Consider the following 14,990-nt stretch of genomic DNA (forward strand, 5'->3'; position numbering starts at 1 on the left):
ATACATAGACACACCGGCTTTACTAAAAGCCAGTGGCATGTCATTAGTAAAGACTGAAAAAGTAAGGGGCCTAGACAGCTGCCCTTGTGAATTCCTGATTCTACCTGGATTATGTTGGAGAGGCTTCCAATAAAGAACACCCTCTGTGTTCTGTTAGACAGGTAACTCTTTATTCACAATATAGCAGGGGGTGTAAAGCCATAACACATGTTTTCCAGCAGCAGACTAATGATCGTTAATGTCAAAAGTCGCACTGAAGTCTAACAAAACAGCCCCCACAATCTAATTATCAATTTCTCTCAGCCAATCAGTCATTTATGTAAGTGGCAATATCGTCCGCTATTATCCTCAGTAATTTACCATACAAGTTGTCAGACACTGGTGGCTTGTCATTGTTGATATTCTTTTATCTCTTCCACACTCACTTTACGGAATTCAAAATTACTTGTCTTTCATAATTTGGTCAGATATACTTGGATGTGCAGTGTCAGTGCCTGTTGCTGGCATGTCATACCTAAATTTGCTAATCTTGCCAATTAAAAAAATCATTGATCACAGCTTCTCACCTTCGTTGGGTCTGTTCTTGACCAGCAGGACGTTAACAGGTTTCTCCAGGGGCTCCAGGTCTCCAGCTCCTCCTCGGGGGAGGTCAGGAGAGGGTGAACGGGACGGCTCACGAAGGTTGTCTCTACTCTTACCCTTCACCATCCTCCCCCCGGTACCTCCCCCATCCCTGTAGCTCCCCCCTCCTCGCTCATAGCTGTCTCCCCGGCTGTAGCTCCTCCCACCTGGACTCCCTCCTCCCCCTCCTCTCTCCCGGTCCATGCTCCTCCCCCGGCTGCGTTCCCGTGGATACTGTGGCCTCTCTGGACTGGGCGGCTCCCGGTCCAAGGCCCGCCCACTGCTGTTGTCATGGTGAGGCTCTGGGCTTGGCGACGCCCTCTCTTTGCTCCTCCCCCGGCTTCTCCCCCGGTTACCACGGCTGCCGTAGTTGGGGTCCAGGTAGCTCTTGTTGTCGGGGGTGAGGTCGCGTGGCTCGCGGTTATAACCAGGACCACCATTGCCACGATGCCAGCCCCCGTCGCTCTGGTTTTCATCGGCATCGTAGTAGCGGGTGGAGCCGAAGTCTCGACTCTCGGCACCAGGGGAGGGAGGGTGTTTCAGGGAGTGGAGAGCCACCTTCCGAGGTCTCTTCACCGTCTGGGACACACACACACACACACGATAAACTGTTAGAGACTGAACACTAGGCTGCAGCATTTTGATCGAAAGGATAGCATTAGTTAACACGTGCAACAAAACACCCGTGAGACACACACGCACACACAGAGCCAGGAGCAGAGGCCATGACAGTAAGGTTAGTAAGATTATTTTTGGCTATGCAGTGTTAAAGGAGCGTCACCTGGAAAGAATGCGCTCAGCTCAGTGGAGTGTAAAACACCTTGCTCGGCAGTACTGTGGCTGTCTGTATGGTGCTCCACTGTCACACTGCTACAACTAGCTGAACATGTCTGGTTAACTTTTTTTAACTGCTGGGCCAAATCATCTCTGTATAAGTCTGGTCAACCATTACATCATTGGTATGAAAATCTATTTTTCCAAGTCTGGCCTATATTAATATTATATGATCCATCTAATTGCCAATGGAAAAAACACTAATCTCTTGAACAATTGGGCATTGTTGCCAACCTTCTTCAGGTGGCTTCCTTCCTGCAATCTAACTAACTAACTACGGTGATACTCACTATCTTGGCGGTCTTCCCACATTTGCGTAGCTGCTGCACAGCGAAGGAATGAGGCACGTTGTCCATGAGGATGGAGTTGACTTGGATCACACGGTCATTTTCACTGGGGAGGGAAGCAACAAACACAACACACAGTTCACACAAAACCTCAAATAAATGGGTTCTAGGGGCGCACCTCAATAGTCTAAAATGGCTTCCTCTCATTGTGTCCTTCCTTTCTTTCTTTCTTCTGTACTGATTTGGAGAAAAAAAAGCAGTGTAACGTACAACAGTAGTCCATCAGCTGGTCCTCCCTGCAAGACATCTGACACGATGATTGACATCTCTCCATTCTCCACGTTGGGGTTGTCCCGCCCCCCCGACACAGCGATACCAAACCCCATCTTGGAGTCCTGCATGCAGGACACATAGACATAGAGAGACATAGAGACATAGAGAGAGAGACATAGACAGAGAGACATAGAAAGAGACAGAGAGAAAGAGGGAGACATTGAAAGAGACAGAGACATTGAAAGAGACAGAGACATTGAAAGAGACAGAGACATTGAAAGAGACAGAGACATTGAAAGAGACAGAGACATTGAAAGAGACAGAGACATTGAAAGAGACAGAGACATTGAAAGAGACAGAGAAAGACAGACAGATAATTAAGCTGGGGGTTGGGCAATGGAAAGATATAGGGTTGAAATTGGACAGGGGAATGGGATTGGGAGGTCAGACAAACAAATGGGTTGAAATTGAATGAGAGAGTAGGTAGACAGACAGGTAGAGAGAGCATGGTAACATTGGCTGGGTTGAAGGGTTGACTACAACCACATAGATGGGAAAGATGGGAGGAGATCGGTTGGTGGGGCGAGGGAGGAGGGGGGAGCAGACAGCTTGCATTTCCAATTTGGCTCTAACAGTCTCTGCCCTGAATGACACATGTATCACAACCCACAGGTTTAGAGGGACATAGAGGAGGGAGAGAGAAAGAAAGAGACCAGGAGAGATGTGCAAGACGGATAGAAAACAATCACACGCGTGCACACACTCGCTCTAGCCAGAATACAGTCACGTCCAAGTAGTAGACATGACAAATCTCCCACGAAAAGAGAGAGGGATAGAGAAAGAGAGAGGAATAGAGAAAGAGAGAGAGTGAAAGCGAGAGAGCACAAGCGTGAGAGAGGGATAGAAAGATAGAGAAAGCAGGTCAACCTTGGAGCTCTTGGCTATCAAAGGAGAAGCAAGACATCTCCTGTCCGTCTAAATGAAGATGCATTGGAGGAGGAGTAACAGACACACACACACACACACACACACACACACACACACACACACACACACACACACACACACACACACACACACACACACACACACACACACACACACAGTAAATGGGGGAAATGGAGAGCAGGGTATTAGTCAGAGACGTGGTTTCCCCTAACAACACTTACCTCCTTAGTGTGTCAAATAAACTCAGCAAAAAAAGAAAGGTCCCTTTTTCAGGACCCTGTCTTTCAAAGATAATTTGTAAAAATCCAAATAACTTGACAGATCTTCATTGTAAAGGGTTTAAACACTGTTTCCCATGCTTGTTCAATGAACCATAAACAATTAATGAACATGCACCTGTGGAACGGTCGTTAAGAAACAACAGCTTACAGACAGTAGCCAATTAAAGTCACAGTTATGAAAACTTAGGACACTAAAGAGGCCTTTCTACTGACTCTGAAAAACACAAAAAGAAAGATGCCCAGGGTTCCTGCCCATCTGCGTGAACGTGCCTTAGGCATGCTGCAAGGAGGCATGAGGACTGCAGATGTGGCCAGGGCAATAAATTGCAATGTCCATACTGTGAGAGGCCAAAGACAACTCTACAGGGAGACAGGACGGACAGCTGATCGTCCTCGCAGTGGCAGACCACGTGTAACAACACCTGAACAGGATCGGTACATCCAAACATCACACCTGCGGGACAGGTACAGGATGGCAACAACAACTGTCCGAGTTACACCAGGAACGCACAATCCCTCCATCAGTGCTCAGACTGTCCACAATAGGCTGAGAGAGGCTGGACTGAGGGTTTGTAGGCCTGTTGTAAGGCAGGTCCTCACCAGACATCGCCGGCAACAACGTCACCTATGGGCACAAACCCACTGTCGCTGGACCAGACAGGACTGGTAAAAAGTGCTCTCCACTGACGAGTCACGGTTTTGTCTCACCAGGAGTGATGGTAGGATTCGCGTTTATCGTCGATGGAATGAGCTTTACACCGAGGCCTGTACTCTGGAGCGGGATCGATTTGGAAGTGGAGGGTCCATCATGGTCTGGGGCGGTGTGTCACAGCATCATCGGACTGAGCTTGTCATCATTGCAGGTAATCTGAACATTGTGCGTTACAGGGAAGACATCCTCCTCCCTCATGTGGTACCCTTCCTGCAGGCTCATCCTGACATGACCCTCCAGCATAACAATGCCACCAGCCATACTGCTCGTTCTGTGCGTGATTTCCTGCAAGACAGGAATGTCAGTGTTCTGCCATGGCCAGCGAAGAGCCCGTATCTCCATCCCATTGAGCACGTCTGGGACCTTTTGGATCAGGGGTGAGGGCTAGGGCCATTCCCCCCAGAAATGTCCGGGAACTTGCAGGTGCCTTGGTGGAAGAGTGGGGTAACATCTCACAGCAAGAACTGGCAAATCTGGTGCAGTCCATGAGGAGGAGATGCACTGCAGCACTTAACGCAGCTGGTGGCCACACCAGATACTGACTGTTACTTTTGATTTTGACCTACCCCCCCTTTGTTCAGGGACACATTATTCAATTTATGTTAGTCACATGTCTGTGGAACTTGTTCAGTTTATGTCTCAGTTGTTGAATCTTGTTATGTTCATACAAATATTTCAGTTTGCTGAAAATAAATGCAGCTGACAGTGAGAACACATTTCTTTTTTTGCTGAGTTTAGATGCCCTTTTTCCAAGCTCTGTGATGTCACATTCTCCATCACTGTGTTTATAGTTGATCTGATAACATTGATTCTATATCTGTCCCAAATGGCACCCTACTCCCTACATAGTGCACTACATTTGACCAGAGCCCTATGCGCCCTAGTCAAAAGTAGTGCACTATATAGGGAATAGGGTGCCCTATGGGGCATGGTCAAGAGTATTTACATTTTTTATTTATCTAGGCAAGTCAGTTAAGAACAAATTCTTATTTATAATGACAGCCTAGGAACAGTGGGTTAACTGTCTTGTTCAGGGGCAGAACGACAGATTTATACCTTGTCAGCTAAGGGATTTGATCTAGCAACCTTTCAGTTTCTGGCCCAACGCTCTAACCACTAGGCTACCTGCCGCCCTATATTCCCTATATAGTAGTGCACTATATAGTAAATGGGGTGCCATTTGGGAAGCGGTCTGTTTGTTGTTAATCTGATAAGGTTGATAAAAACGTTGATCCTATCTACTACAGTCAGTGACCACAGAGACATCCTCTCCTCTGGGGATACTGTGTCTAACTGGAGGCTTCAGTAAAGGGAGTTGAGAGATGCACATACACGCATGCGTATTTCGCGCACATACACACACGGTGAGAGCTAGGGCTGAGCGGTATACCGTATTTTACTATATACACCGGTATTTATGCACGGACCGGTTTGGGTTTTTACATTCTCTGTGCAGCTTTCCACACAGACCTAGTCCCATCCCGTCACTCAAGGAGCGCATTTGTTGTTGCTTGACCATGAGACATTTTCGTTCAGTCTGCATGGTCAATGCAGCACATCCAACAATGCTGATGACAACAATGTTGTTTTCACTTTGATCTTAATATAAATCCACAAGCATTCTATAATTACAATATTAGTTTGTGTTTCTTACATCTGCAAACAGCTAGATTGTATTTTCTTAACAAGTTAAGCTAAATCGTGTTAGCTGGCTAGCTAACTAGCTAATAAAAGTACTGAGTCAGAGCAAACGTAGCTAGCTAATACAGCCTGATACCAGTACTGGTGAAGGCTAAAATCAGCATGTTGTTTGTGCAACAGTATCTTCTAAATCAAAGAGGAATAGGCGAAGCATGATTATGTTAGCTATATGAATAAATATTTAATGTAGTCAAAGATTATAGGGTCCCCTAGGAAACACTGAACATCACTTTGGTTCCTACCCTGTCACAATAACTCGTCCGTGGCATTTTCATTAGTTGTCATGTCAAACAACACTGTATTCAAAGTGCCCACTATTATTTATATTCTAACTATAGAATTATAATAAACATTCCATTTCCATGATTCCAAAAGTTCACCCAAGTGTTTTGATCTAAATCGCAATTGCAACATTTGGTTAAAAATAAGGCCTAGTATTTTTGCCCATATCATGGCAGTGTGGAAATGATCTCAAATGAGTACAGGAAATGCAGAACATTATTTTAGGGTAAAGTTGAATTGAACAGTATAAAACAATCCAAATGGAGAAAGACCCATTGAAATAATTTAGAATATATGTGTTGCCACCCAAGGGTCACACACTACACATAAAGCAAATGTATAACTTTTATTAATCAAAAACATAAAATACCATCAAATACCATCAACAATTTGAAAAATACCATATGATATGATATTTTGGCCACATCGCCCAGCCCTAGTGAGAGCCAACACAAACCAGAGAGATTCCATACAAAAACAGGGACAAGAAAAGACCATGATTTGGAATATTTTCACAAGATTTAATTCATAGAATGGTCCTTTGGAGGAAGAATTGTTGACAAATATTCAAGATTTTTATCTAAAAAAGAAATAAATTATAATTATGACATTTTGGCCTTACCCATGCCTCCTTTAAGCCTCCACAATGGTGTCATATGAAGCTTTACTGCTTGCTCTGCACTATGAGTAGTGTTTTTATTTAAATAATTTTTTTTACGTTCATTTATGAATATTGTACCATATCAATATGAATAATATTTTGCAAATGTTTTAATAAAAACTCAGCAAAAAAACAAACGTCCTCTCACTGTCAACTGTGTTAATTTTCAGCAAACTTAACATGGGCAAATATTTGTATGAACATAAGATTCAACAACTGAGACAGACATGTGACTAACAGAAATGGAATAATGTGTCCCTGAACAAAGGGTGGGGGGGGTCAAAATCAAAAGTAACAGTCAGTATCTGGTGTGGACACCAGCTGCATTAAGTACCGCAGTGCATCTCCTCCTCCTCATTGACTGCACCAGATTTGCCAGTTCTTGCTGTGAGATGTACCCCACTCTTCCACCAAGGCACCTGCAAGTTCCCGGACATTTCTGGGGAGAATGGCCCTAGCCCTCACCCTCCGAGCCAACAGGTCCCAGACGTGCTCAATGGGATTGAGATCTCTGGGCTCTTCGCTGGCCATGGCAGAACACTGACATTCCTGTCTTGCAGGAAATCACGCACAGAACGATCAGTATGGCTGGTGGCATTGTCATGCTGGAGGGTCATGTCAGGATGAGCCTGCACAACAAGCTCAGACCGATGACGCTGTGACACACCGCCACAGATCATGACGGACCCTTCACCTCCAAATCGATCCCACTCCAGAGTACAGGCCTCGGTGTAACGCTCATTCCATCCACGATAAACGCGAATCCGACCATCATCTCTGGTGAGACAAAACCGCGACTCGTCAGTGAAGAGCACTTTTTGCCAGTCCTATCTGGTCCAGCGACGGTGGGTTTGTGCCCATAGGCGACGTTGTTGCCGGTGATGTCTGGTGAGGACCTGCCTTACAACAGGCCTACAAGCCTTCAGTATAGCCTCTCTCAGCCTATTGGGGACAGTCTGAGCACTGATGGAGGGATTGTGCGTTCCTGGTGTAACTTGGGCAGTTGTTGCTGCCATCCTGTACCTGTCCCGCAGGTGTGATGTTTGGATGTATCGATCCTGTACAGGTGTTGTTACACGTGGTCTGCCACTGTGAGGACGATCAGCTGTCCATCCTGCCTCCCTGTAGCGCTGTCTTAGGCCTCTCACAGTACAGACATTGCCAATTATTTCCCTGGCCACATCTGCAGTCCTCATGCCTCCTTGCAGCATGCCTAAGGCACGTTCCCGCAGATGAGCAGGAACCCTGGGCATCTTTCTTTTTGTGTTTTTCAGAGTCAGTAGAAAGGCCTCTTTAGTGTCCTAAGTTGTCATAACGGTGACCTTAATTGGCTACTGTCTGTAAGCTGTTAGTGTCTTAACGACCGTTCCACAGGTGCATGTTCATTAATTGTTTATGGTTCATTGAACAAGCATGGGAAATAGTGTTTAAACTCTTTACAATGGAGATCTGTGAAGTTATTTTTGATTTTTACAAATTATCTCTGAAAGACAGGGTCCTGAAAAAGGGATGTTTCTTTTTTTTGCTGAGTTTATATCATTGAACATCATGTGAAAAAATATGAAATAAAAATACTAATATTACAGAGCAAGCAGTAAAGCTTTATATGACACCAATACAGAGTCTTAAAGGAGGCCTGTAGCATCTACAAATGAAACATTATGGAGTCTTAAAGGTCCTGAACAGTTATTCTGAAAAGTACTTTTTCCTCTCATGGAAACTACCAGGAAGTTTGAAAAGACAGAGTGAGTGGGCAAGGAGCTTATATTCATGAGCTCGCCTTGAATGACGGCTCTTTGAAACACCTACAGTATGTCAAGCAACTTGGATGCATTGAGCAGTGTTGCAGTAAATGTGGTGATACACAAAGTAACTCAAACAACATTGAAATTGCATCAATTCTATAATACTTTTATTTATCTCCCGTTTGGCATTTCTCTTGTGATGCGTTTCACAGCAGCACTGACAGATGTGTTAACTTGACAACTGCGTCAGAGTTTTGAACTACCCTTCACCCCCTTTTGTTCCATGCTGGCTGAAGACCTACCTAACATCAGAAACAGATGAAAGGGGAAAAATTTGAGTATCTTTGCCATAGATGAATAGGGTAAACTTGTAATTATATTTGGTGACACCCAACAGTGACATGTTGGTCACAATTAGAGTAGCTATCTAGGTATATAAATCACACCCACCTGCAAACACCCCTTCTCCGATGTTGGTTACAAGACGGTACTTATTTAAATGATCATGTTACTATTGGTCTATTAAAATTAGAGTTAAGGTGATGTCACCTTGTCCCCTTAATAATGAATCCAAGTGCTTGACATGGGGGAGGGGACCAGTAATGATCAAACTTTATCAATGTAGAAGCAACAGTCATTTTTCATACTTTGGTTATCATAGTTTGATCTGGTTTCCTTCAAATATCATCCAATTTCATGAAAACATGATTTTGACTGTTCATTACCTTTAAAGGAGTCCTGGGTAAGGCCAACATGTCATAAATATGCCAACCTAGATTCATTATTCTCAACTACGCTTTCAGATACAAATACAAATATGTCAACAAACCTTCTTTCAAAGGACAATTCTATGGATTACATTTAATGAAAATCACCAAAATCAGGGTGTTTTTTTGTCCTGGTTTCAAATGGAATCAACTCACCTGCTATGGTCCTTTGCTGATGGCAAAGGCAAAACACCACACACACTACACAGTGAACATCCACTGGGGAGAGACCATTGGAGAGAAATCCAGGGCCAGTACATTTAAAAGTCACAGGTTAACTACCCCTTTGTAGTCTCTCTCAGACACACACACACACACACACACGAGAGAGACAGAGACATATATAGAGCATTCGGAAAGTATTCAGACCCCTTGACTTTTGTTATGTTACAGACGTATTCTAAAACGAATTACGTTTTTTCCCCTCATCAATCTACACACAATACCCCATAACGACAAAGCAAAAATAGGTTTAGAAATGTTTGCAAATGTATATTAAAAAAAGATCTGAAATATCACATTTACATATTATTCAGTACTATATTGAAGTACTTTTGGCAGCAATTACAGCCTCAAGTCTTCTTGGGTATGACGCTGCAAGCTTGGCACACCTGTATTTGGGAGTTTTCCCCATTTTTTTCTGCAGAATTTCAAGCTCTGTCAGGTTGGATGGGGAGCGTCGTTACACAGCTATTTCCAGGTCTCTCTAGAGATGTTTGATCAGGTTCAAGTCCAGGCTCTGGCTGGGCCACTCAAGGACATTCAGAGACTTGTCCCGAAGCCACTCCTGCGTTGTCTTGGCTGTGTGCTTCAGATCGTTGTCCTGTTGGAAGGTAAACCTTGGCCCCAGTCTGAGGTCATGAGCACTCTGGAGTAGGTTTTCATCAAGGATCTCTCTGTACTCTCTGTACTTTGCTCCGTTCATCTATCCCTCCCAGGGATGGTGCCTGGTTTCCTCCAGACGTGACACTTGGCATTCAGGCCAAAGAGTTCAATATTGGTTTCATCAGACCAGAGAATCTTATTTCTCATGGTCTGAGAGTCCTTTAGGTGCCTTTTGGCAAACTCCAAGTGGACTGTCATGTGCCTTTTACTGAGGAGTGGCTTACGTCTGGCCACTCTAACATAAAGGCCTGATTGGTGGAGTGCTGCAAAGATGGTTGTCCTTCTGGAAGTTTCTCCCATCTCCACAAAGGAACTCTGGAGCTCTGTCAGAGTGACCATCGGCTTCTTGGTCACCTCCCTGACCAAGGCCCTTCTCCCTTTATTGCTCAGTTTGGCCGGGCGGCCAGCTCTAGGAAGAGTCTTGGTGGTTCCAAACTTCTTCCGTTTAAGAATGATCGAGGCCACTGTGTTTGTGGGGACATTCAATGCTGCAGAAATTGGTTGGTACACTTCCCCAGATCTTTGCCTCGACGCAATCATGTCTCAGAGATCTACGGACAATTCCTTCTACCTTATGGTTTGGTTTTTGTTCTGACATGCACTGTGAACTGTGGGGCCTTTCCAATTCATGTCCAATCAATTGAATTTACCACAGGTGGACTCCAATCAAGTTGTAGAAACATCAAGCGTGATCAATGGAAACAGGATGCACCTGAGCTCAATTTCAAATCTCATACCAAAGGGTTTAAATACATACGCTTTGTCATTATGTTTTTTTTTAAAAATTTGTCATTATGTGTGTCGATTGATGAGAACTTTTTTTTTGTAATACATTTTAGAATGAGGCTGTAACATGTTTTTTTTGTGAACAAGTCAAGGGGTGTGAATATTTTCCGAATCCACTGTCTATAGACAGAGAGAGAGAGACAGAGAGAGTTCAACTCACCCTCTGTAGGTTCACAGTGTACTGCTCCCAAACAGTCTCCTCCATTCCTGAGCTCTGTGGACCGAGAACAAAACAGTTAGTAGTGATGGGGGGAAAAATAGATAGTTACATAACGCAGTATTATTTCGGACTATATTATAAACTCAGCAAAACAATAAACGTCCTCTCACTGTCAACTGCATTTATTTTCAGGAAATTTAACATGTGTAAATATTTGTATGAACATAACAACATTCAGCAACTGAGACATAAAATGAACAAGTTCCACAGACATGTGACTAACAAAAATTGAATAATGTGTCCCTGAACAAAGGGGGGGTAAAAATCAAAAGTAACAGTCTGTATCTGGTGTGGCCACCAGCTGCATTAAGTACTGCATTGCATCTCCTCCTCATGGACTGCACCAGATTTGCCAGTTCTTGCTGTGAGATGTTACCCCACTCTTCCACCAAGGCATCTGCAAGTTCCCAGACATTTCTGGGGGGGAATGGCCCTAGCCCTCACCCTCCAATCCAAAAGGTCCCAGAAGCGCTCAATGGGATTGAGATACGGGCTCTTCGCTGGCCATGGCAGAACACTGACATTCCTGTTTTGCTGGAAATCACACACAAAACGATCAGTATGGCTGGTGGCATTGTCATGCTGGAGGGTCATGTCAGGATGAGCCTGCAGGAAGGGTACCACATGAGGGAGGAGGATGTCTTCCCTGTAACGCACAGTGTTGAGATTGCCTGCAATGACAACAAGCTCAGTCAGTCCGATGATGCTGTGACACACCGCCCCAGACCATGATGGACCCTCCACTTCCAAATCGATCCCGCTCCAGAGTACAGGCCTCGGTATAACGCTCATTCCTTCGACGATAAACGTGAATCCGACCATCACTCCTGGTGAGACAAAACCGCGACTCGTCAGTGGAGAGCACTTTTTACCAGTCCTGTCTGGTCCAGCGACAGTGGGTTTGTGCCCATAGGTGACGTTGTTGCCGGCGATGTCTGGTGAGGACCTGCCTTACAACAGGCCTACAAACCCTCAGTCCAGCCTCTCTCAGCCTATTGTGGACAGTCTGATCACTGATGGAGGGATTGTGCGTTCCTGGTGTAACTCGGACAGTTGTTGTTGCCATCCTGTACCTATCCCGCATGTGTGATGTTCGGATGTACCGATCCAGTGCAGATGTTGTTATACGTGGTTTTCCACTGCGAGGACGATCAGCTGTCTGTCCTGTCTCCCTGTAGCGCTGTCTTAGGCGTTTAAACCCTTTACAATGAAGATCTGTGAAGTTATTTGGATTTTTACAAATTATCTTTGTAAGACAGGGTCCTGAAAAAGGGACCTTTCTTTTTTTGCTGAGTTTATTCATCCTTTGACTCCTAGTATTGATTGGTAAAAAAAAGAAAGCTTGTTTGCTGTACCAGCAACAAAACTCTGGTTTTTAATCCTATAGCTTGTTCTCCATCTTGTTTTTAAATAGTGAGACTTTTATTGTATAATTGTGTAACCGATAATTATGGACAATAACCGTGTACACATTCTCTTTTTGCGTCATAATACATTCATTTTAGGAGAAGTGGGGATTCAACTTGAAAATGCCAGGGTGGCAGGTAGCCTAGTGGTTAGAGCGTTGGGCCAGTAACTGAAAGATTGCTGGATCGAATCCCCGAGCTGACAAGGTAAAAATCTGTTGTTCTGCCCCTGAACAAGGCAGTTAACCCGCTGTTCCCTGTAGGCCGTCATTGTGAATAAGAACTTCTTCTTAACTGACTTGCCTAGTTAAATAAAGGTTAAATAAAAACATTAAACGTTATATTAAAGTAGATATAGTTTAGCAGTTAATTTTTTTTTACATTAAGTGGGTAAAGTTGGTAATCATTTTACAAGCAGAACAGCACGGTCGGAAGGAGAAGCTTAATTTCCAAAACTTGCAAGTGGTCAAAACCATTTTTTTTTGAGACATAGGTGTCACCAAAGCTGTGTTGTATTCATTAGGTATGTCGTAGCAATTTGCATGACAATTAATCGTTACCCAAAATTGCGTAATTGTCACAGCCCTAGCCATTACTGACCAAAACAAATTTTGTCATGCTTTCTGTCTCTCTGCAGCAGCCATATAACATTAGTGAGCAATATGTTTAGAACATCAAATCCCGGTATCGAATACTGATGAGGAAAAAATTTGGGCGATATTGTACCGATACTTTGACTCCAAGTATTAATTTGTATATATTTTTTTTATGTAATATATATAAAGTACCAGTCAAAAGTTTGGACACACCTACTCACACCTACTAAGAGTTAAACAAATCAAAATATATTTTAGCCACCCTTTGCCTTGATGACAGCTTTGCACACTCTTGGCATTGTCTCAACCAGCTTCATGAGGTAGTCACCTGGAATGCATTTCAATTAAAAGGTGTGCCTTGAATTTCTTTCCTTCTTAATGCGTTTGAGCCAATCAGTTGTGTTGTGACAACAGAATATAGCCCTATTTGGTAAAATACCAAGTCCATATTATGGCAAGAACAGCTCAAATAAGCAAAAATAAACGACAGTCCGTCATTACTTAAAGACATGAAAGTCAGTCTATCCGGAAAATGTCAAGAGCTATGGCTCTCATGAGGATCACCACAGGAAAGGAAGACCCAGAGTTACCTCTGCTGCAGAGGATAAGTTCATTAGAGTTACCAACCTTAGAAATTGCAGCCCAAATAAATGCTTCACAGAGTTCAAGTAACAGACACATCTCAACATCAACTGTTCAGAGGAGACTGCGTGAATCAGGGCTTCATGGTCGAATTGCTGCAAAGAATCCACTACTAAAGGACCTCAATAATAAGAAGAGACTTGCTTGGGCCAAGAAACACGAGCAATGGACATTAGACTGGCAGAAATCTGTCTTTGGTCTAATGAGTCCAAATTTGAGATTTTTGGTTCCAACCGCCGTGTCTTTGTGAGATGCAGAGTAGGTGAACGGATGATCTCCCTGTGAAAAGGCAAAGGGTGGCTACTTTGAAGAATCTAAAATATGAAATACATTTTGATTTATTTAACACTTTTTTGGTTACTACATGATTCCATATGTATTATTTCATAGTTTTGATGTCTTCACTATTATTCTACAATGTAGAAAATAGTAAAAATAAAGAAAAACCCTTGAATGAGTAGGTGTGTCCAAACTTTTGACTCGTACTGTACATACATACATACATACATACATACATACATACATACATACATACATAACACAGTATAGTGAGCAATAATTTTGGAATATCAAATCGCAATATATTTAGAATCATGAGAATCACAATACATATCGTATCACCACCTAAGTATGGTGATAATATCGTATCATGAGGTCCCTGGCAATACCCAGCCCTAACGGTTAGTGATCGGAACATTACAGACATTGTTAGTGAACGATACTTTAACACAACAACTTAAGTTACAGAATATTATCTTTGCAAACAGTAGATGCTTCTTTATCAGATACATCCGTTTTTTACTACAATCATCTTAACACAATACTACATGAGTTACTGAACATTAGCTGAATACAGAGTAGATGTGATACTGATCATCACAGTATGGAAGAGGTATAACTTTGTATCAAAGTCTTAAGACTAGAGCCCGACTGATATATTCGTTCCACCGATAACAGATATGCCATAAATAGGATGAAAAAGGGAATTTCCTGCTCATCTGAACATTTGCGGCCATTCTTATGATGTGTCATTATTGTCACAATCTAAGAAATCAACAATGCAAGAATATTTCTTGGACAATTGCTCTTTGGGATGGCAATTTGGGAGAAATGTCACTGTAAAACAGTATATCGGCAGATATTTCAAGTTTCAAGTTTTGTCCCCCAAAATATCGAAATCGATGGTGGAGCCCAAAAAAACATATCGACCATTCACCAAAGATTCCTAATGTTAGGGAGAGTAGGATTTATTTAGCACAGGGTAGGCATGTTAACACTACAGAGAAGGGGATGAAGCAATATTGAACTACTCATCACACACACCATTTAAACTACCTTCATAT

General features: G+C 43.2%; 1 protein-coding gene across 5 annotated transcripts in view; it reads right to left on the bottom strand.

Moving 5' to 3' along the window:
- Positions 1-14,990, bottom strand: part of LOC115164101 (tight junction protein ZO-2) — a 109,486-nt gene that overhangs the window by 23,419 nt on the left and 71,077 nt on the right. For all 5 annotated transcript variants that reach the window (XM_029716228.1, XM_029716227.1, XM_029716230.1 and 2 more), the window contains exons 2-5: positions 10,944-10,997; positions 2,013-2,137; positions 1,746-1,848; positions 567-1,200 (exon numbers count right to left, since the gene is read on the bottom strand). In XM_029716228.1, coding sequence (XP_029572088.1) covers positions 567-1,200; positions 1,746-1,848; positions 2,013-2,137; positions 10,944-10,997 — 916 coding nt within the window. The remainder of the gene's footprint in view (positions 1-566; positions 1,201-1,745; positions 1,849-2,012; positions 2,138-10,943; positions 10,998-14,990) is intronic.

Source organism: Salmo trutta, chromosome 27 (genome assembly GCF_901001165.1).
Source record: "Salmo trutta chromosome 27, fSalTru1.1, whole genome shotgun sequence".
Lineage (NCBI taxonomy): Eukaryota > Metazoa > Chordata > Actinopteri > Salmoniformes > Salmonidae > Salmo > Salmo trutta.